Raw genomic sequence first — 22,577 nt, 5'->3', positions numbered from 1 at the left:
TTTTTTTTTTTTCAACGTTTATTTATTTTTGGGACAGAGAGAGACAGAACATGAACGGGGGAGGGGCAGAGAGAGAGGGAGACACAGAATCGGAAACAGGCTCCAGGCTCTGAGCCATCAGCCCAGAGCCCGACGCGGGGCTCGAACCCGCGGACCGCGGGATCGTGACCTGGCTGAAGTCGGACGCTTAACCGACTGCGCCACCCAGGCGCCCCTCCTCGAGGGTTTTAATAGCAGCCTATTTCTTATTTACATCTTTCCAGAAATTTTATGCATACAACATATGCTATTCTGCATGTTGCATTTTTCATTTAGCATTATACCATGGAGACTGACCCATGTTGATACCAATAACTATATCTATATATCACTCTTGCCTCCTTAAAGAACACATAACAAGCCATTCACTTTTGGATGTACCATGATTTACTTATCTCATCTGTTTAATGGCCACTTATTTCCAGTCTTTCACTACTGTAAACAAGGCTGCAATGATGATCTCTTTATCAATGTCTTTTTGCACAATTCAAGGTTTATATCTACAGGAAGAACTTTTAGAATTAGAACTTGTGAATCAAAGATTACATGGATTTAAATTTTTTTTTACATATCTCACTGTGTCCTCCCAGCACTGTGTACTATCAACTCTACTGATTTTCTGCTAATCTAAAAGATATAAAAAATTTCCCACCAGCTTTAATAACTGAAGCCCCTATGGGACCAAATGCCAGGAAAAGGCATCAGGTGGACTTATGTGTGACAAAGACAAACATGTGGCTTCACTAATCTTTCAGACTCTAGTCAAGGACAAAACCCCACAAAACTGAAATGAGAGATTTCATTTTCTGAATAGAACATATACACGTGTGCAATGTGTGAGATCATACTTAATCTTTCCAACAGCTCAGTGAGGAAAGTATTATGCCCATTTTACAGATGAGAATATATAAGTATTGATCACTTCACAATGTGTTCTATAACTCAAATATTAAAAAAAAAATTTTTTTTAATCTTTATTTATTTTTGACAGAGAGAGACCGAGAGAGAGAGCAAGCACGCGAGCGAAAGAGTATGAGCAGGGGAGGAATAGAGAGAGAGGAAGACACAGAATGCAAAGCAGCTCCAGCTCTGAGCTGTCAGCACAGAGCCCAACACGGGGCTCAAACTCACGAACTGCGAGTTCATGACCTGAGCAGAAGTCAGATGCTCAACTGACTGAGCCACCAAGGCGCCCCCACAATTCGGGTACTTTAAAGATCTTCTTACAACTTGGTATGGAAAAAAGCAGTAGGCTATGCACTCATTTTGGTAAGTCTGTTACAGACAACAGACTTCACTATGGCCTGATTTCGTTATTTCAAAACTGAAGGTGAAATATATGATCTTTTCGTCATTTCAACTCTTAAGATCTTACTATATCCTATACCCAGTCTAACACCTGGGTCTATGTCATCTCTAGTCTATAAACACTCAGTAAAATGAGTACTTAAAAATTGCTCCTCCTTCCTGTACATCTTTACTCTATTATCTCAGTGCTCATCATTCCATTGTGCCCATCAAGCCAAAGGATATTACTGGCCTATAATGTACCCACGCTACACACAAAGTTTTACTTCACACAGGAGGAAACTACCTATGTATCATCCAGTACTTTTAATTAAAAGCTCCTCCAAAATTGTCATTATCTTAGCTTCCTAGTTATTATCCAGCAGAAAGGAATTAGAAAGTGCTGGTATCTCTTACCTGCTGATCAGAATGAGCAATGACAAGGTTGTTGGTATTGGGGGCAATAGCCAGAGCAGTCACAGGGAAATTATAGGCAGGTACTGTGCAGTGAAGCTGAGAACAAATGACAGACACAAAAGATAACTCTATATACCTCCTTTCAGGAATGACTTGATGGTCTAGGTCAGTTTTTAAATAGCGTTCCTTAGAACTCAAAAGAGTTCTATGGAAGTTCCCACAAACATCAGGCAGTACCCACAAACAATAAACCTTAATTTTATTTAAAATTAAAAAAAAAAAAAAAACCCCACAAATTTAACGCTCACACAACTGACAGCATTTGCAGAAAACTTCAGAGTAAAGCTTTTGCTGCTATCTCTCATCTATATGAATTGTTCATAAACACATCATTGAACAAGGAATCTGTAGCTCTACACTAAATTTAAAAGAAACTAATGCCTTGACACGGACATTTATGCAAGTTGCAAGACACGTGCAACACTACAGTGTCAGGCAAAGCTCAAAGAGCAGTACGTGCTTCTGCCACAACGTCATAAAGATTAAGTTATGCAGTTAATAGACAAACTCACTAAATGTTGCAGTTTGGTATTCTATAAACTTCTGATGCTCATTCCAAGTTTTGGGTAGTTCTTAACTGATTTTTAGGATGAAGATGAAAACTTGTAAGGGATCATTAGTAATTCAATGTGTGAATGACAAGATCATTACTGATTAATGAAAAGTATTTTCCTGTTACTCCTTTGTCAAACTTCTGTTTAATTTAAAAATACCTTGAGATTACAAGGCAAGCTGTTAAAAGAAATTGTTACTATCTGCAACTATTCATCTGGGTAAATCAGAATTTTCCTCACCAGAATATAGAAATAATCTGGATGTGAATTCATTACCCATAAATCCTTAATTTCAAAATTTTGTACAAGCGTGTTTTCACTGTTCCAATTGACTGATTTTAATGTTGCAGATTATAGTTTTGGGGCTCCAAACAAATAAAACAGGAAAAATTCTTAGTTTAAAAAACAAAAATGTCCACTAATTTTCCAGGTCATACCAATCTGCTTTGAGTCTTGTAACTGCACGGCTAACTTCCTCTTGTTTCCTACTACTACACCCTATGCTTACCTTTAGATGTTTTATGTTGTACACATGGACTCCAGCACTGGTACCTGATGCAGCTAGCCAATTCCCATTTGGACTGACTGCCAAAAGACACATGGACTCCACTGTCCCTGTGCAGACAGAACAATAGTTAATCTCTAAATTCAGTGTCCACAGCCAGCCCTGGCCTGGATATGATGGCAAAAGTCAATCAAGACTTTTATGTATTTATTTATTATTATTTTGTAGTTTTTAAAGAGGGAGAAAATTTTTTTAAGTTTACTTATTTATTTTTGAGAAAGAGCACAAGGGAGAGAGGGGCAGAAAGAGAGGGAGAGAGAGAACCCCAGGCAGGCTCTGCACCGTCTGTGCAGCCTAATGCGGGCCCAAACTCACAAACCATGAGATCATGACCTGAGCCGAAGTCGGTAGCTTAACCGACTGAGCCACCCAGGCGTCCCAAGACTTTTATTTAAATCACAATTGGATAATTTGATAGTTTTGCAAGTAAGTCTTACATGTTAGTCTACTATTTTCATTTAATTAGCCATCCATCATGTAAAGAGGAGCCAGAGATAAACCTGAAGGCATCACTTGCTCAAGTCTGAGACACTGTCTACCAGAGAAATGGAGAATCAAGGCAGCAGCTACCTAAAGTCTGTATTTTAATTGTTTCAAACTCCTTTCCTACCAAATGGTTTTTAATCAAAGCTAAGGACAAACAGCAAGCTCAAAAGGCTTGACGCATGTCTTTAATTTATTGGGTACCTGCTGTATATTTAGCACTAAGGGAGCATGGGCACATATGGGCCATCTCTGTCATCAAGGGATTTTAAACCAATCTGGCAAAATGAAGACTTGTGGGTTAAAAATCAAACAGTGATGTTATATGCCAAAATTTGTGCTGCAAACAACACCCCCAAAGGATGAAGAAGCTTTATAACAAGACATAAACCAGATGCTAAAGGATGGGTGGAAAAGGATGGAGAACATGAGCTAAGTGACAAGGACTGGAATACACAGGTTTAAGGGCTATGAAGAAACCAGCTTGACTATAAGAGGACAAGAGATGGAAGAAGAGGAGCAAATAAAGTAGTACCTATAATGCCGAGCCTAATTTTAAGACATGCTAAATGCCAAATACAGAGTCTAAGTTGTTTTTAATAAAAACATATACAGGCACTCAAAATACACTGTCTCTTATTTATCTGCCTCCTAACTTGTGGATTTCTTTTCCTGTATGCTTCTGGAGCAGCTTATGAATAGTGAAAGTTTAAGTCAAAAGAGTTGATGTTTTAGGCTGATGGAGTCTAAATGACAGTGAAGCTGCTATATCTAGGGCAAGAGAGAAAGGAAAAGGCCCATGGCAAGTACTGGGTACTAAGTTCTCAATCATGAACTCAGCAACAGTTAGCTATACACAGTTACTTAGTCATGCATACTAATGCTCTCAGAGAACAGGGGTGACAGGTAATACAAATGCATGTGTAAGTTCATCTTTATTGAAAACCACCAACCAAAAAAATTAACACGTCCAAAAAATTACCTATATATAAACATTTATCAGAAATACACAAAAATAGCGGCGTCTGAGTGGCTCCATTGATTAAGTGTCTCGACTTCAGCTCAGGTCATGATCTCATGGTTCTTGAGTTCAAGCCCCACATCAAGCTCTCTGCTGACAGCTCAGAGCCTGGAGCCTGCCTCACATTCTATATCTTCCTCTCTCTCTCTGCCCCTCCCCCAATCACACTTTGTTTCTCCTTCAACAATAAATATTTAAAAAATTAAAACAAAAAAAATACACAAAAATATTAATGGCAGTTATTTCTGGGTGTCAGTATTAAGATGATTTTAACTTTCTTGCTCTGCTAACAAACTCGAAGGGTGATGAAATTTCTGGCCCCAAATAAGGACTAAAAAAATCCAGTGAGAAAAGAGTAGGTGTAAGGAACATTTCAGATCTCATCAAGCATTTTTCACCAGATATCTCCTCCTACTTTAAATTGCAAACATGTGAGTATTTACAGGGTGGAGAAGAGCATTAGGGAGCCCCGACAATGATTTAGGTTTAAAAGGGAAAAAAAGATACATCAGAGACTGACAACTCTCCCCCTTGGCCAGTTACCAAGTTCCCACCTGACTGAGGCTGGAAAGTATGCAGGTGCTTGAAGCTTCCTTCCAATAGCCGAATGATATGCAGAGACCCTTGATTTGATGCCACAAAGAGCTTTGTTGAATCTTCAGAAAACAAAATCTGAAGGGCAGAGCGAAGGAATGCTGGCATTTTGGAAACCTTGGGTGAACCAGTAGTAAAAACCAGTAAGAGAGAGAAGTGAGACCTAGAATCCATCAAAAATAATCACAGCCTAGCTTAAAAGACATTAATACTCCCTGATCTAAGGAAGCCAACTGATCAAGGAACACTAACATGCCCATTACAACCTTTCCATCCCCCCTTTCATCTCTGCAAAAGCCTATGCTTTATTGCCACTTTCTGGCATTTCCCTATGCCTCCAAAAACATAATCTATTCAAAATGGAAATAAAATACTGTTTTATAAACAGCTGTCTCCAAATAGCTTTTCATGATTCATACTCAGTATGTTCTGCTTCACACAAAAATCACACACTTAACAAATTTTTTCTTGTTCAACCAGACATTGGGTTATCACTTACCCTTTGGAGGCTTATGTTGTCATGTTCATAATTCAACCGATAAAGAAAAAAACGAGAAGTTGTAGAATAGGCTATCCAACTTCCACACGGGGAGATACAGCTGCAAATAATGTTCTCAGGACCCTGGCAATGTCAGAAATCAGGATGAATATTCATGAAAAACTTCATTATGTCAAGGTTCACTGTGACATGAATCCTCAAGCTGTTGCCACTCTGGCCATAACCACAAATACCTACACATAATCTTGACACACATATGCTATGTGCCACTAGGATTATTTCAGAGGTACAGCACCTGAATGGTGTGGCTTGATTTCCAAAACTAAGAACAGAGGTCTATGAATATGTGAACTTCTCTCAGCCCTTCGTGTACCTTAAAGATGGCTTCATACTAAAACCTAACTAGAAACCTGAGAAGAAAAGCATTTAATACAGTAAGGTTTTGTAGGCCAGGTGACTTGGAAAACTAATTTTCTGAGTTATGTTTGTTTCATTTTGTCTATGATACCTAACAACCTGTAAGAAATAGCAAAAAAAAAAAAAAAAAATCTGAAAAACAAAGGAAAAGTTCAATGTAACATTATATAATTCAAAAAACTCCCAAAATATCTAATTATATGTATGTATGTATACATACATATACACTGTCACATAGAAAAATACCTGGAAGGAGAAACAGCTAATCAAGTAATTATTCCAGGAGAGTGGACTAGAATTTTAAGAGGCATTCAAGAATATAAACTATGAATAGTGTATAAATTCTTCACAGTAAAACTGTATTTGCAAATATTTGTGTAATTAAAATAAGGACATTTAGGGGCACCTTGCTGGCTGAGTTGGAAAAGCATGTGTTTCTTGATCTCAGGGTTATGAGATCAAGCTCCATGTTGAGTATAGAGATTACTAAAAAAAAAAAAATTAGAACTTAAAAAAAAAGACATTTAAAAGGAAATTACAAAGCAGTGTGCATGTTATATTCTCATTACTGTAGAAAGGAAGGATATACACCTGCACACATGGGTGGAAATTTTTTCTAGAAGGACATGTAAGAAACTATTGGCAGAGTGGGACCAGGATTTGGGTAAGGAAGAGGCTCATTTCTCATTGTATACTCTTTTACCATTTCAATTTTATAAAAATACACAAGTTATTTACATAACAACAACAACACACCAATTTTCTGTATTCATTCATCCAATAAATTCTGCATGCCTTACTTATAATCACAGGAAACCCAGTTCTGTTGACAAAGTACTTCATTCAAATAATTGAAGATTTTACAGACTTTTATGATGTCAACTAACCCTCAAAATTCATTATGAGAAAATGGTTCTGGATTTCACAGCCTGGACACACAGATAAAACTTCCTTACCTTTGTCTTGAGGTGCAGCAAATGATCTGCATCTTTAGAAAGTGGAAGGGTATCCCCATTCTTTCCTGGAACAAGAAATTTCCCTGAGTTTTTCTTCTCAAAGAAACGTTATTTGTACATTTTTCTTCTAAAAAGTCATTTCTGGGTAGAATGAAATCTCTACCATTGGAAATAAAAAAAACGTCTGACACAGTAAACCCCGTTTTCTGGGTTTATATAAAGAGGAAAGCAGTGAGTACTTTGTTAGCTTCTATTTAGGTGCCTCAGATGTGGCCCAAGGTATATCACTAATTCTCTGAAGCTTTAACACACAGCCAGGCAGTGAGGTGGGTGGGAGTGGGGTTTGTGAGACCTCGACTTCAGCTTCATTTGCTCATTTTGGAACCTAAAGCAAAACCCTCCTATCTACTATAAAACAACAGAACCCAAACTTTTTCTCAACTGGTCATACAAAAAGCCACTAGACTATCACCCCAGTAAGAGCCACGTGACCTCCTCCTTCTCAATGCAGGGCTGTCACCACCCAATATTAAATCTTGTCATTTTCAGCAGCTTGTTTTGCTCCCAGGGCAACCCTCACCTCCACTATGCCCTGCAGGGCACCTTACAGAATCATAAACTTTTAGTATATGACCCAGTAACCTGCTAACAATTCTAACACTCTGAAGAACTCCTTTGGTCTCTCCGTGGCTGGGAAAACCAGAAGTTGCCAAAGACAGAAAAATACTTCCATTTTTCCACAAGCACAATTTCAACTGCAATTCTAATCCCTCGCTTCTCTCTCCAGTCCTCTTAGTGGAAAAGACTTTCTCTCACTGTACCTGTTGCAACTGTAGATCCCAGTCGCCACAGTTCCAAGTGATGAGCAAACTGGAAAAGGAGAAGGTGCCTCTTTTTTGAACAGGAAATGAGACGTCGCTGTATCCAAGAATTGAAAAATGATAAATAAGCAGGGTTATTTATCGCCTCAGTACTAGATACAGGAGCAACATCCTAGCACGTTTTTTACTGATGAAATCCATTTACTTCATAAAAATATCCTAAGTACTACCATATGTCAGTACTGTCCTAGGATCTAAGAGCATAATGATAAATAAAAATATAGCTACTGCCCTCGAGCTTGTAGTCTAAAAGGATTGACAAAGAATTAAACAGGCAGTTGCACCAAGTGTGTTAAGAATTTTAATAGGACTAAGCATAGCATGTAGTGAAAAAAAGTAGAAAGGATATCCAATGTAGCCTCATAAAGCCAGGAGCCCTGATGAGGCTCATTAGTAAAGAGAAATCAGGCAAAAAAAGGTAGGGCAGGACGTTCCAAGAGGAATGGCATATGAAATAGCTCAAAGGTAAGAGAGCATTACAGAGAATAAGAACAGTCTTTCAGCACACTAAACTAGGTGGGGGTAGGGATGAGGTGAAGCATGTGTTGGACAAGAGAGGGGAGAGAAGATGCTGAAGGACGGGCCAGATCAAGACAGGTTGCAGAGGCCATGCTAAGGAATTAGGTTATCCTGAAGGACCAACCAAAAGCTTTTAAGCATGGAATGATGAGCAAAGTTGTTTTTTGAATGGATCAATGGAGAACAGGCTGAAATGGAGCAAATATAATAAAATGAGATCATTAACAGGTGAATGCAGTTGAGAAAAGACACTGATTCAAACTAGGATAATGGCAGGGTAAAGAGAAATGACTAGATTCACAAGACAATGAGGAGGTAGACTCAGTAACGTTTACTGGTTGAATGGAACGTAGAAGCAGGTAGCGGGGAGAAGGGTTTCTAGCTTGGGAAGATGTCCTTTTACCTAGAAAGGAACACTGGAAGCCTGGATTTTCGTGCTCCCACCCAGAATAATAGAGTCCAGCCTTAAAAACAAAAAAACAAACTTCCCTAAACCACATCTATCCAGAAGAGGGAATGATTTCCCCAGAAAGTGAACTAGGAGTGTTGCTGTACATCTCTTGGCCCCTGTAAATGTTTTTACAGGACGCTTACCTCACAAACAGAAGAACGAAGAAGGTAGGTAACTATACAAGTCCTATAGATTTGCCCAGAAAGCGTGAGCTGTACTCAGTCTTATAGGACAGAGGGACGGTGGGGGCCAGGGGACAATACTTACATGGGGAAAAGTGATTTTTCGGAGAGCAGCATCGTAATTCTTAACCTCCACCTTCTCCATGAGAGGACGAATGACTAAGTGGGTGTCAGTGCCTGCAGTGAGAGGGGAGAGGGAAGGCAGCAGAGTTGGAAAAAGCCCCACGTGAAAATACCCAGAGCCGGGTAAAGCGGCAGCCTGGCAGCGAGTGCAACCCACCTCCAGATATCAGTGCCGTCGGGCTGTGGGCCACGGCTCGGACATCATGTGTGTGATGCTGGAATGGCTTTGTCCGCACCCACTGCTTCTCACTGCTGTTGGAAGTCACAGAGACCAGCTGAAAATGGAATACTGTCCCCTCGGCTGTGCCCACCACGAAACTGTCTTCTTGCTGAGAAATTAAATCATTAGGGAGGTACATTTGAGCAAAACAGGGCCCAGTTTGAAAAATATTCCCTGAGGTTTTCTGTCTGCACAGCTTAGGGGAAAACCTATGCCCAAAACTGTAAGGTAGGTTATGGGGTCTTTTTCCTCCAGAAGCTGACAATTCCACTAGAGGAGCAAGCTCACACACAGGTAATAATGTGCCCTCTACTGACAAAATTAACAATGTATACCTCAAACGATTACAGTGCTTTCAAACATACAAACTAGACCCCATTAGAAAAACAACAAGAAAGATCACCTAGGAGTAAATTTAATATAATAAAAACGTATCATCAAAAGACTTGGAAACAAGGACTCAGATACGTGTACGCCAATATTCATAGCAGCATTATTCACAAAAACCAAAACATGAAAATCCAAATGCACATCAACAGATGAACAAACATAATCAGTATATACATATAATGAAGTATTAGCCAGCCTTAAAAAGGGATCAAAATTCTGATAATGGTATTAATGTGGATGAACTTTGTTTGAAAACATTATGCTAGGTAAAATAATTCAGACAAAAACGGACAAATATTATATGATTCCACTTAGATTTCCTAGAATAGCAAATTCATAGGGACAGAGAATAAAGGTTTTAAAAGGGCCTGGGAAAAGGGAGAAATAATGAGTTACTTTTTAATGGGTACAGTTTGTGTGATGAAAAAGTTCTGAAAATGGATAGAGGTGATGGTTGCACAACACTGTGAATGTACTTAATGCCAGTGAATTGTACTTAAAAATGGTTAAAATGGCGTATTTTCTGTTATGTACGTAAACAATAAACAAAAAAAAAGTACTGGGAATAATGGAAGAAAGACTGCAAAACTGTAGTCAAAACCTGAAGCTCATTGCCTTCTTTTTTAGGGATGAAGAGAGGGTGGGCTGAGGAGGGAGGGAAGTAGCCTGGTGGGTATCACACAAGGACCCAGGTGCCTGGTCCTCAGTTTTAGGCTCTCTCTCACCAGGATGTTGAACACTGTGATTTGTGTTAGTTTTAAAAGGTCTTAGTATGTCCGCAATTTTTAAAATTCCTTTGTATACTCAAAACCATTCTCATCTTAACTCCCGTTTAAAAAAAAAAAAAAACATTTAACTTTGAGCAGGGGAAAAAAAATAGGATGGATCTTTGATAAGGCAGTGATAAACCTAGGAACCTGGACCAGCAGTTAACCAATCAAACAGTACCAAGACTAGGTTAGTCAGGTAAGAAAAATGAGATATCTAAACACGTATGAACATGTAGCTGGATCAACTACACACTCGCTGTGTTAAGAACCATATATATGTTGTATAATCTCTAGTCCTTGAGTAACCTGCAAGGTTAAGTGACCATTTGCCCTACAAGGAGAAAGTGTGAATGACTTTGAAATAAATGTAAGAGGGGCGCCTGAGTGGCTCAGTCAGTTGGGTGTCCGACTTCAACTCAGGTCATGATCTCGCAGTTCATGAGTTGAAGCCCTGCATCAGGCTCTGTGCTGACAGCTCAGAGCCTGGAGCCTGCTTTGGATTCCGGGTCCCCATCTCTCTCTGCCCCTCCCCCACTCACACTCTGTTTCTGTCTCAAAAATAAATAAACATTAAAAAAAAAAAGAAATAAGCATAACAAATACTGGTATCCTTGTTCAGGGAGCACTTTCACTGTCTTGGAGCCAGTTTACAACTCTGTAAACTCTAGTACTGAGAGTTAGGCCAAACAAGTTTGCCTGATGGAATGCAACTGCTTAACTGCTCTGTGGACACGGAGTCTTGCAACAATTTGTAAACTCATTTCAGCATTCCTAATGGCTGTATAGAACTCTGTGTTTGTGAAATTGTCCTTTGAACTGCTTATAACATCTTAGTGGTTTCCTTGTTAATGAGTTACAGAAAATCTCTGATATTTCCATTTCATGTTTGTATGAGTAAGGACTTTATCTCCCCCCCCCCCCCCCCCGCCATCATCATTGAATAGCTCTTTACACAGGTAAGGAAACGAGCTTCAAGAGGTCTACAGATACGACAAAGACACATGGCCATCTGCCTTCAAAGCCTTTGCTCCGGGCACACCACACCACCTCAATCTTGTGCCAGCTCTCTTTGAGGTAATTTGCAGGCACATGATTGTGAGAAGGAAAGCATATCTGAAGGACAGCATATAACTTAACCCAAACCAGCCTCTCCCTTTCCTGCTCTAAGGATACTATTTGAAAACCATTATCCAAGGAAGAGTGGAGATGCTGAGCAGCTTAGGAACTTACACACTGTCCTCCACACCCAACTAAACAGTTTATTTATATACAAGGTGGGGGGGGGCAGTTTGTACAAAGTCCCACCAAAAGGGAGGGACCAAAAAGACAACTCTAACTCACTCCACATCATCTTTCCCCAAAGTAGAATCATAAAAGAACTGAAAAGGAAAAAAGAAAACGCCTTTCTCAGGGCACAGAGGGAAAAAAACAAGGCGAACGCTGACCTGAAAAGGGAGGGGGATGTGTCCTAATTTAATCACAGAGTGACTGTTTCACACAGAAAAACAATCTCAAGACTGACCTCTAAATGAAAGCAAATGTTCCCTACAACTCTCTGCAGGAATCAGTACTTGCCTACTTGATAAGGGTGAAAGACATCTAAGAAGATCAAAGGACTGGGTATTTGCCACCATCCACTCTTCAGTCAATGAAAATCCATTAAAAAGATATCTAAAAATAATCAACTGTGCTGGCAAGAGAATGAATGTAGTGGAGAAAACCCTTGAAATTAGGATCAATTTCAAAAAAGATGTGAAAATGCCAATACCACACTCATTCTGTGCCACGTACTGCACTTAGCACTCTACATGCACTACCCAATTAATCCTTCCCAAACTCTATGAAGTATGTATTACTAGCATCCCTGTTGTCACAAAGAAAGAAACTAAGATTTAGAGAGAAGCAGCCTGCCCAAGTAGCCTAAGTGCTACAGTTGGGGTTCAAAACCAAGTATGCCCTAGTTCATAGGGTATGATAAGCATTTTGAGGGCTGGAATTTGTACAATTACATTTATCCACTAAAAAAATAAAAATAAATACGTAACAGTTTACTGACTCTCAGGCACATATTTTCCCACATTTAACTATCTTTGAAATCAGGATACCTTCTAGCTTTCAACCTAACGCATATGTATTATTTTCAGATAAAGAGCAATATCAAAACTTGCAGAATGGGTGGCACCTGGCTGGTTCAGTCGGTAGAACATGCAACTCTTCATCTCAGGGTCATGAGTTTAAACCCCAAGTTGGGTGTGGAGCCTACTTAAAACAACAAAAACTTGCAGACTGGTTGTCAAAAACCTGAAACAAAATCTTGGGACTACAGTAGGACATCATCTACCAACACTATGGATGGCTGAGAGGCATGTGTGGGAAACATGGACCCTGATGACAGAGTTGAAAGGTGATTCAAAGTCCATCTGTACATGTGAAGAAGTTTTGGGAAAACCTTATTCACTTTATTTCATTCATACTTTCCTGGTTATATATGCACAAGACTAATATAATAAAAATGTTATGCTTTGGTCTCAAAAAGCTCTTCAATAAGAACTCTTCAATAGTTATTTCAATAGAGCTCTTCAATAAGTTATTTAGAGAATAACTATTTACAAGAATGATAATAATTTATAAGAATATGAATTCTATGTTTAAATTTTTTTTAATGTTTATTTTTGAGAGAGAGAGAAACACAGAGCATGACCGGAGGAGGGGCAGAGAGAGGGAGACACAGAATCTGAAGAAGGTTCCACTCTCTGAGCTGTCAGCACAGAGCCCAATATGGGGCTCGAACCCATGAACCACAAGATCATGACCTGAGCCAAAGTCAGATGCTCAACCAACTGAGCCACCCAGGGGCCCCAAAATTCTCTGATTAAAAAAACATTGTGTCAATTTAAATCATAATAGTGTGTATTACAAAATACAAATTTTACATTTCAAGAAAAGCACTGTTATAATTTAATTGGCAGTGTTTTTTCTTTCCCATGATAACAAAATTATGGCATGTCTTACAATCATTTGTATCTAATGATTCAATGCAATACAGTAATTATAGGCACATGGTAGAAGAAAGATCAAATAGTAAAATGGTATACAGTACAAATTAAGCCTGCCTCCTGCCTGCCAGCCCCAACTTTAAAATTACCATTAGCATTTTTTTAAATATATATATATTTTTTTAACGTTTATTTATTTTTGAGACAGAGAGAGACAAAGCTTGAACGGGGGAGGGTCAGAGAGAGAGGGAGACACAGAATCTGAAACAGGCTCCAGGCTCTGAGCCATCAGCCCAGAGCCCGACGTGGGGCTCGAACTCACAGACCGCGAGATCGTGACCGGAGCTGAAGTCGGACACTTAACCGACTGAGCCACCCAGGCGCCCCTATTACCATTAGCGTTTTAAAAAAAATGTTTATTTATGGGGCGCCTGGGTGGCTCAGTCAGTTAAGCATCCAGCTTCAGCTCAGGTCACGATCTCGCGGTTCGTGGGTTCGAGCTCCACGTCGGGTTCTGTGCTAACAGCTCAGGGCCTGGAGCCTGCTTCTGCCCCTCCTCTGCTCATGCTCTGTCTCAAAAATAAATAAAAACATTAAAAAAAATTATTTTAAATGATTATTTATTTTTGAGAGAAAGAGAGTGAGTGGGGGAGTTGCAGAGAAGAGGGGGAACAGAGGAGCTCAGGTGGGCTCTGTGCTGACAGCTGAGAGCCCGATGAGAGGCTTGAACTCACAAACTGCGAGATCATAACCTGAGCTGAGGTCAGACACTCACACCAACTGAGCCATCCAGGTGCCCCTACCATTAGCATTTTTAATCTTTTCAGAAATATTATAAGTATATATATTAGCAAAACTACATATGCAGAAAATATCGAACATAAATATCTAATACAAAATCTGCTTCTTTTCTTAATACACTACTATGTACTACTTCATGCACTATACTGTGCTACTTTTCCCCCTTAATGTATTCTCGTAATTGTTACATAGTAACAAATATCCACATCTTCCTTGGTCTTTGAAACATGTGCATAATATTTGAGTGATTACACTTTAAAAAAGCACCAGGGCACCTGGGTGGCTCGGTCAGTTAAGCTTCTGACTTCAGCTCAGGTCATGCTCTCACCGTTCGGTTCGTGAGTTCGAGCCCTGTGTCAGGCTCTATGCTGACAGCTCAGAGCCTGGAGTCTACTTCAGATTGTGTGTCTCCCTCTCTCTCACAAAAAATAAACATTAAAAAAATTTTTTTAATGGCACAAAATTTAATAATTAAGTCTTAAGTTTAATAATTGCAACCATTTTGGATCAAAACTCGATTTTTTTAAACATTTCTTTTTCAAAAATATTTATTTTTCAGAGAGAAAGGGAGCACTTGTGCGAGCAGGGGGAGGGGCAGACAGAGGGGGACAAAGGATCTGAAGTGGCTCTGTGCTGACAACAGACAGCCCAATGTAGGGCTCGAGCCCACCAACCATGAGATCATGACTTGAGCTGAAGTCAGATGCTTAACTGACTGAGCCACTCAGGTGCCCCTCAAAACTCTATTTGAAAAGGAAAATTTCTCTTGGTCATTTCAACTTGTTCTTCATTACACTTACATGTGACATCTAAATGTTTCACAGGGCTTTAAGACCCATCAAATTGGTCTCATGGAAAATCTGTGAAGTGGGATAGAAACAACTTATGGGCAAGAAAAGCCAGCATGAGTGATCTCTACTCATATTGCATGTCCACACTTAAGACACCAAACAAGCCTCAAACTAAGAAGACAAAGGATCTGGTCAGCAAATCTCGAAGTCACTTTCCATGCCCCACTGATAAAACAGCCAAAGGTTTCTGATTAAGAATTGATGTTACCAAAAGGGAAGAGGCACACTTCTTCAACACGAGTCTGCTTAAGTCTTACTAAAATAGGCAAAATTTAATATTTTCTTTTTTAAATTTTTTTTAACGTTTATTTATTTTTGAAACAGAGAGAGAGAGAGAGAGAGAGAGAGAGCATGAACAGGGGAGGGGCAGAGAGAGAGGCAGACACAGAATCTGAAACAGGCTCCAGGCTCTGAGCTGTCAGCACAGAGCCTGACACAGGGCTCGAACTCACGGACTGTGAGATCATGACATGAGCCGAAGTCGGAAACTTAACCGACCAAGCCACCCAGGCGCCCCAAAATTTAATATTTTCAAAATCATCTAATAAAATCATCTAATTTCCCAAGATAGGAAGCAGGAGAAGAACTGTACAAAGAGGAAAATAGCACCTCTCAAGATTCTTCTAGGATACTTGTGGCCTATCTAAATCAGACTGGATTAACTGTGGGTGGGGAGGGTCTGAAGAAAACCTCCCTGCTAACTAATCTAGAGAATATTTTCTAACTAGTTTTTAAGAGAATATGAGGGTTAAAAGAAATTATGTGGGTTTCAGATGCATTTTCCTAAACTCATCTTCCTTCAATGCAACACTGAAGATTAGGGAACACCGTTTGTGTTACGTTACTGATACAGCCTTCCCTACTCATCCCCCAGGTTATACAGTAACCGTTCAAAACAGGGACCATACTCACATCAGATACGGCAATAGACTGCACATCAGCATTTGCAATGAGATGGTTCTTCACAAGTGTCCCAGTGGCTGAGTCCCAGAACTGCACCTTCCCAGCAGAGTCCACACTTATGACAGTGCCATCAGACAAGAAGGCCACGCCCCATATGATACACTTCCGCTTAGACACACCCATATACTGCCTATCCACCAGCATCTTATGAACAGCGCTCCCTGAAAAATAAGAAAAGCCCAAATTTGAATGGTACTTACCTCTTTTGTCTTCAAAACCCACCTGTGGTAGGCATCTATTAAGTCAGCTGCCTGAGCACATAGCACAAAAAGCCAGTAAACAGTAGTTATAGTAGTTGTGGTAAACTCAGTCTCGGAACACCAAAATGGTTACCTGAAGATTGTGGGGGAGAGGTGGGAGGGGTAGCTGGAGACAGAAATTTGGAGGGGCAGGGGAAGGTGAAATTGAAAGAGACATTTGAGACTTCACTTAAAACTGCCTAACTGCAGTGTGCACGATATTTGGCTCTTTTCTAAAACCCCACGGGAAAGGGGGAGAATAAAACAGTACAAAATTTGGGAAATTAAAAAAGCAAACATGGAATGGTAACTGATGTAGCAGAGTCCTAAAAGTAGTATGTCTCAAGTCAACAGTGGGGAAAGACAAGAAGCCACTTGATTTATACCATGAAATCCTTAAAAGACTTGGGAACTGCTGATGCCCAAAACTCTAGAAACAGAAGTTAAAGTGGAACTAAAAGGAGAAATTAGGTTGAAAGTAAGTTTATGAAACTTAACATCCTTCAGATACCTATCCCCTAACTAAAAAGCCAGGCAACTCCCCAACTCCACCTCAAACAAAACTGGAGACTTACTCTCTGAAGAGAGATACCAGGAACAACTGAGGGTAGGATTACAATATGGGAAATAAAGTGAAATGTTACTAACTGAATGTTGAGAACACTAGTTTTCTTCTCAGAATTTATGTGGAAAGGCATATCATCATCAAGCAGGAGAATTAAAAAAACATTTCTGGGAAACATGACCAGCACAAGGAAGATGATTTAACTGGACTCTGCTGGGAAGGTGCAGTCTCTTTAGAGTTTCCCCAAACTAACAGTCCAGTCAGATCATTCTTCAGTGGAGCCCACGAACAGTAAGCTCCACTCTTGTGGTGAGGAAAGCCATCACCAGACAGGTGAACAAAGCTTTAATATGAAAGGCAGAGGCCAGAGAGAATACCAGAAAAAAATGAATACCAGAGAGAAAACAGCTAAGATGAAGAATACTTGACAAATATAATCTTGAATAGCCTTAGAAAGAGAAGGCAGAAAATAAGGAAACAAACAAAAAAGCACTATAAAAAAAAACACTCAGGAAACCAAAAAGAACTTTGGAAATGGCAGAAATGAAAAACTCAGTACAGGACTTAAAAGATAAAGATAAGGGGCACCTGGCTGGTTCAGTCAGTAGAGCGTGCAGCCCTCAATCTCGGGGTTCTGAGTTGGAGCCCCACATTGAGTACAGACAGTACCAAAAAATAAAATCTTCAAAATCAGTCCATCAATAAATGATAAAGAAAAACTCTCAGGAAACAGAATAAAAAGTCAGAGATGAAAAATAAGAGGGGGAGGGGCACCTGGGTGGGTCAGTGGGTTGAGTGTCCCACTCTTGATTTCGGCTCAGGTCATGATCCCAGGGTTGTGAGTCAGCTCTGTGCTGATAGCACGGAGCCTGCTTGGGGTCCTTTCTTTGCCCCACCTCTGCACGCACACACACTCTTTCTCTCTGCCCCTCCCCTGCTTGTGTGCACGCTCTCTCTCTAATAAACATCAAAAAAAAAAAAAAAAAGATAAAAGCGATAGAAAGAAAATCAGATTTATATGAGCCTAATTTATGCAAATGGAAGAATCTGATGAGTCAAATGTATAAATATACATTTATATATGTGCAAGTAAACATCAAAGAATTAGCTAAGAGTTACAGGTGGTCGCCTTTGAGGAGTGAAAGAAGGAATACAGGGGGACTCCTGCTTCTTTGTAACAAGCCTCAAGGAGTTCTTCTTTGACTATGCGTGTGTAACAGACAATAAAAAATTTGCTTAAGCATGAAGGAAAAAGAAAAACGAGACAAACCAGATCTGTTTTACTTCCCATCTTAGATGGAAGTACAGATGGGCCTATTGAACAAGCTGAAGTCAGTCTCATCACTGAAGGATTCCATATTGCAATTTTTCAGGCCAAGAACAGAGAAAAGTAGATGGTTCTCTACCTTTCTGATCTCACACCTCACCAATTATGGTGTTAAGACCTAGTGTTCCTCAGAGTGGCACTTACTTTTACCAAGGTCTGGTATACACAAGTATTTTAACTGATCCTTCGTAGTAAATGTCTTACTGCTCCAGGGGGAATTTTCAAATGAATTCTTATTATAAATAAGATAAAAAATATCCATCTGATTGAAGAAACAGGATTCCCCCAAAAGCAGCAGTAGCAATCCAAGAAAGGAGTGAAATCCATGGCTAACATCTCAGAAGGTTAAAGAGAGGTTAGGCCCTAGAGGTCAGTAAAAGCACAAGGGCTCAAGCTTTTGGAAACTAGCAACGTGGATCAAGACCCAAACCCCAAATGAACTGAGAAAAACAGTCACCTGATTTGACATCAAACACACTAATGTAGTCTATGGAGCCAGCTGCAATGTGGGTACCAGAGGGATGCCAGCTGAGACTCAGGATGCGACCTTGGGAGTTGTACAACAAAAAAAGAAAAGGACATACACATAAATACACAGTAAAGGGTAAATGAGTTCTCCTTTGACAATTACCTACAGGTCTGGCGTTCTACACTCTTAGCTCTCATCTACTATGCTCTGGTGAAGGACTGTTTTATAACAGATGAGGATCAACTCTGCCCAACTCTGGAATCCATAATGAAGTATTTAATATCACTTTAATAATGTAGAAACGGTTGATGGGAGTATAAAGAAACACAACATTTTGAGGGCGACCCCTTTTGAGGGTGACCTGTTAAGAACATAACAAAATTTAAATATGCTTATTTGGCTCAGCACTTTTACTGGGAATTAATCAAGGAGAAATACTTGTAGGAGTGTTAAAAAATATGTATACTGGAATAGTCATTGCCGTCCTGGTTGTAGTAGTGAAAAACAAAAAAATCCATCAATAGGAGCTTGGTAAATAAATTATGGAACACCATTAAATGGAATGCCATGTAGACTGGCATGACTGGCATGGAAAGAGGTCTGTGATACACCAAGTGAAAAAACAAGCACAAGCACTCGTGTGTATTCATTTATATGAACATACAAACACGTCTTGAAGATTATTTCCAAAATGTTACCTACAGAACAGAATGAGATATTTTCTCTTTCACACTTGGCTAAGCACATGAATTTTGAATAAGCATTATATCACCTTTATAATTAAAAAAGAACACCCAAGGGACACGTGGGTGGCTCAGTCAAGTAAGCGTTGATGCCTGATTTTGGCTCAGGTCATGATCACGCAGTTTGTGGGTTCAAGCCCCATGTTGGGCTCTGTGCTGACAGTGTGGAGCCTACTGGGGATTCTCACTCTCTGCACCTTCCCCAACCACTTTCTCTCTCAAAATAAATAAACTTAAAAAACAAAACACAAACAAAAAAACAAAAAACCAAGCCTGGCTGGCTCAGTTGGTGGAGCATGTAACTCTTATTCTCGGGGTTGTGAGTTTGAGCCCCATGTTGGAAGCGGACGTTACTTAAAGATATTTTAAATAAAGAATATTTTTCTTTAAAAAAAAATAAAAAAAGAACACCCAAAAGGCATTAAAAACAAAAGGGACTCTGACTAGCAGATGAAAAATATTACTAACAGACACAGAATACATGGGATAGTTATTATTTTCTAAGAGTCTGCAAGCTATGGCGCAAAGGCCAAATCAAGTCCACCAATTATTTTTATAGATAAAGCTTTACCAAAGCACAGCCATACCCATTTATTTATCTATGACTACTTTTATAGAACAAGAGAGTTGACAGAGCATATGGCCTACAAAACCTAAAATATTTACTAATCTCCTGTTTTTACAGAAATAGTTTGCCAACCCCTGCTCTAGAGGTGTCAACTGGGTGGAACATGGACAACTGTTTGCAAATTCTAGGTTTCAGTATTTATGCACTGTTACAACTTCAAAAAAAAAAAAAAAGAAAAAGTGAGAACAAAGTGACTTACACAGAAACATTAGCTTTCCTACTCTGGATTTCTAGTTTACTATATTACTTAAGCAGGCAACCACCACTATGCAACGTGACAGAGAAAGCCTGAGTGGAGGATGGCTTCGAGCACATACCCTATATTGAGGTAAAGTTAGTGTGGAGAGAAAACATTACCTGGACCCACGGGAAAACAGCCCATCCCCAGTGGCACAGAAACATAACTTCTTGTTGAGGCTACTCACTGCCCCCACCAAAATGACCCTTACTTTTCTGCCGATCAAAATTTCTTTCAAACTGGATTTTGTCTGGGGTGATTTGAAATAGCTTCACAGATCCGTCTTCACAGCCAACCTATTAGAGAAAATAGAGAAGATAAGCATTTTATATAACTAAATATATGTATTTATAAATATAAACGTTTCTTCCCTGAAGCTATCACTTGCTGTGAAACAGAAAAGTAGTTTGTGACAGGAAAAAAAAAAATTACTGCTACCAAGAAACTGGTAGTGTATTCTTGGCAGGCTTCACATCCTAGCCAGAAAACAGGCTAATCAGTGGCCTAATTCCTGTATAGGACATGGAATAGAAGTAGGATTTCACAGCATACCTCTGCTAGAGACCCAGAGCCTAAATAAAACACCCATTAACTATACAATGTAAATGAAGAAACATCAAGATATTGTACAAATTAGTACAAATCAAACAAGAATCATAGGTTTATCCCAGAAAAATGAAACCTCTGGAAACACCCATTTTAATAAGTCTGTGTGAGGGGGGAGGGATAGTCTTCTCAGTCTGCACTCAATTTTTGAGACATTGTGGTAAAACAGTTCCACAAGTCAACTTGTGGAAGGACCTCTCAGAAGTTGTAACATACATTAGTGTGTTGTCAATCTACAGAAGAATTTCGTATTAACATGCTATATTCTGAATTGATATTTACCATAAAACATAAAGCATAATAGAACAAAAAACAGCCTCCACATCTCCCAATTCCAACTAGTTTGAGAAATACTGAACCAAACGAACCCTCTCATTTCATAAATGAATAAACAAGGTCCAACGTGGCAGTAGAAATGATGTAAAAAAAACAAGAGATTTTTTAAAGTTTTTTTTGTTGTTGTTTTTTGAGAGAGTGTGCTTAAGTGGGGAAGAGGTGGAGAGAGAGGAAGAATCCCAAGCAGGATCCAAGCTGTCAATGCAGAACCTGACACAGGGCTCAAACTCATGAACTATGAGATCATGACCTGAGCTGAAATCAAGACTCCGATGTTTAACTGACCAAGCCATCCAGCTGCCCCAGGACAAGAGATTTTTAATCCCCAATATCAATTCCAATCTTGCATCGTGGTTGCTGGAATCCACTTCAGAATGGAGTTGCTACATGTCATAATATAACTTAACTTTACTCTCCTGTAAACACAGGGAAGAATGTTTATGTGAGCACAAGAGAATTCTTGCTTTAAATTACCAATAGCTGCTTACTGACCAAAAGTTGAGAGCCACAGGGGCTGACAGCCATGCTCCAAATGGGTCCTCCAAAGGCATCCATGGCATATTTGATGTTTAATGCCTGCAAATCATACTCAATAATCTCTCCATTGAGTCCACCACTAAAGAGTCGCTGTCCTTTTGCCCAACACAGAGCTTCTGTAGCCCGAGACTCATGACCTGGAAAAAACTACAGAAACGCCATAACATGTCAACCCACATTGAATTTATCAGCTAACAGCACTGAATGGTCACAGGCAACAACGTCAAAACTAAAAACACTTGCCTAGAAATGACTACATGGGGTTTTGTTCTACCAGAAGATCATGTCTATTAATATTTTCATTTTTTAGATTCAAATTTTAGTTACCTATACAGTTGGTTTCCTTTTCCCAGGACTTGTCCTCCAAACCTTTTCAAAAGAATAAAGTTTGTATCCAACTGATTTGATATATGCAATTTCTTACAAAATCAGTGTAAATATCTTGATTAGGTGATAGTTTCACAGTACACATGTATGTCAGAGTTATCAATGTATACACTTTAAATTTTTTTAAGTTTATTTATTTTCAGAGACAGAGAAAGAAGAGTGCATGCGCACGTGGGAGCAGAAAGAATTCAAAGCAGGGCCCCCATGGTTAGTGTAGAACCCGATGCAGGGCTTAAACACACGAACCGTGACCTCATGACCTGAGGGAAAATCAAGAGTCAGACGCTTAACCAACTGAGCCACCCAGGTGCCCCTTGACACGTATACTTTAAATACATGTTTATTGTGTCAATTTTACCTATAAAAAGTTTTTTTAAAAATAAAACAGGGGCGCCTGGGTGGCGCAGTCGGTTAAGCGTCCGACTTCAGCCAGGTCACGATCTCGCGGTCCGGGAGTTCGAGC

The 22,577-nt window shown here is 39.6% G+C and overlaps 1 protein-coding gene across 2 annotated transcripts in view; it reads right to left on the bottom strand.

The window, feature by feature from the left end:
* Window positions 1-22,577, bottom strand: part of UTP4 (UTP4 small subunit processome component) — a 31,991-nt gene that overhangs the window by 4,781 nt on the left and 4,633 nt on the right. For both annotated transcript variants that reach the window (XM_040442924.1, XM_040442925.1), the window contains exons 3-14: window positions 21,683-21,874; window positions 20,460-20,544; window positions 18,628-18,717; window positions 15,989-16,200; window positions 9,206-9,377; window positions 9,011-9,102; window positions 7,714-7,810; window positions 6,893-6,957; window positions 5,520-5,642; window positions 4,981-5,137; window positions 2,866-2,972; window positions 1,744-1,839 (exon numbers count right to left, since the gene is read on the bottom strand). In XM_040442924.1, coding sequence (XP_040298858.1) covers window positions 1,744-1,839; window positions 2,866-2,972; window positions 4,981-5,137; window positions 5,520-5,642; window positions 6,893-6,957; window positions 7,714-7,810; window positions 9,011-9,102; window positions 9,206-9,377; window positions 15,989-16,200; window positions 18,628-18,717; window positions 20,460-20,544; window positions 21,683-21,874 — 1,488 coding nt within the window. The remainder of the gene's footprint in view (window positions 1-1,743; window positions 1,840-2,865; window positions 2,973-4,980; window positions 5,138-5,519; window positions 5,643-6,892; window positions 6,958-7,713; window positions 7,811-9,010; window positions 9,103-9,205; window positions 9,378-15,988; window positions 16,201-18,627; window positions 18,718-20,459; window positions 20,545-21,682; window positions 21,875-22,577) is intronic.

Source organism: Herpailurus yagouaroundi, unplaced genomic scaffold (genome assembly GCF_014898765.1).
Source record: "Herpailurus yagouaroundi ecotype Mexico unplaced genomic scaffold, PumYag 190, whole genome shotgun sequence".
NCBI classification, from domain to species: domain Eukaryota; kingdom Metazoa; phylum Chordata; class Mammalia; order Carnivora; family Felidae; genus Herpailurus; species Herpailurus yagouaroundi.
Note: the sequence above shows the minus strand (reverse complement) of the source record. Positions and strands in the feature narration are given on the sequence as shown.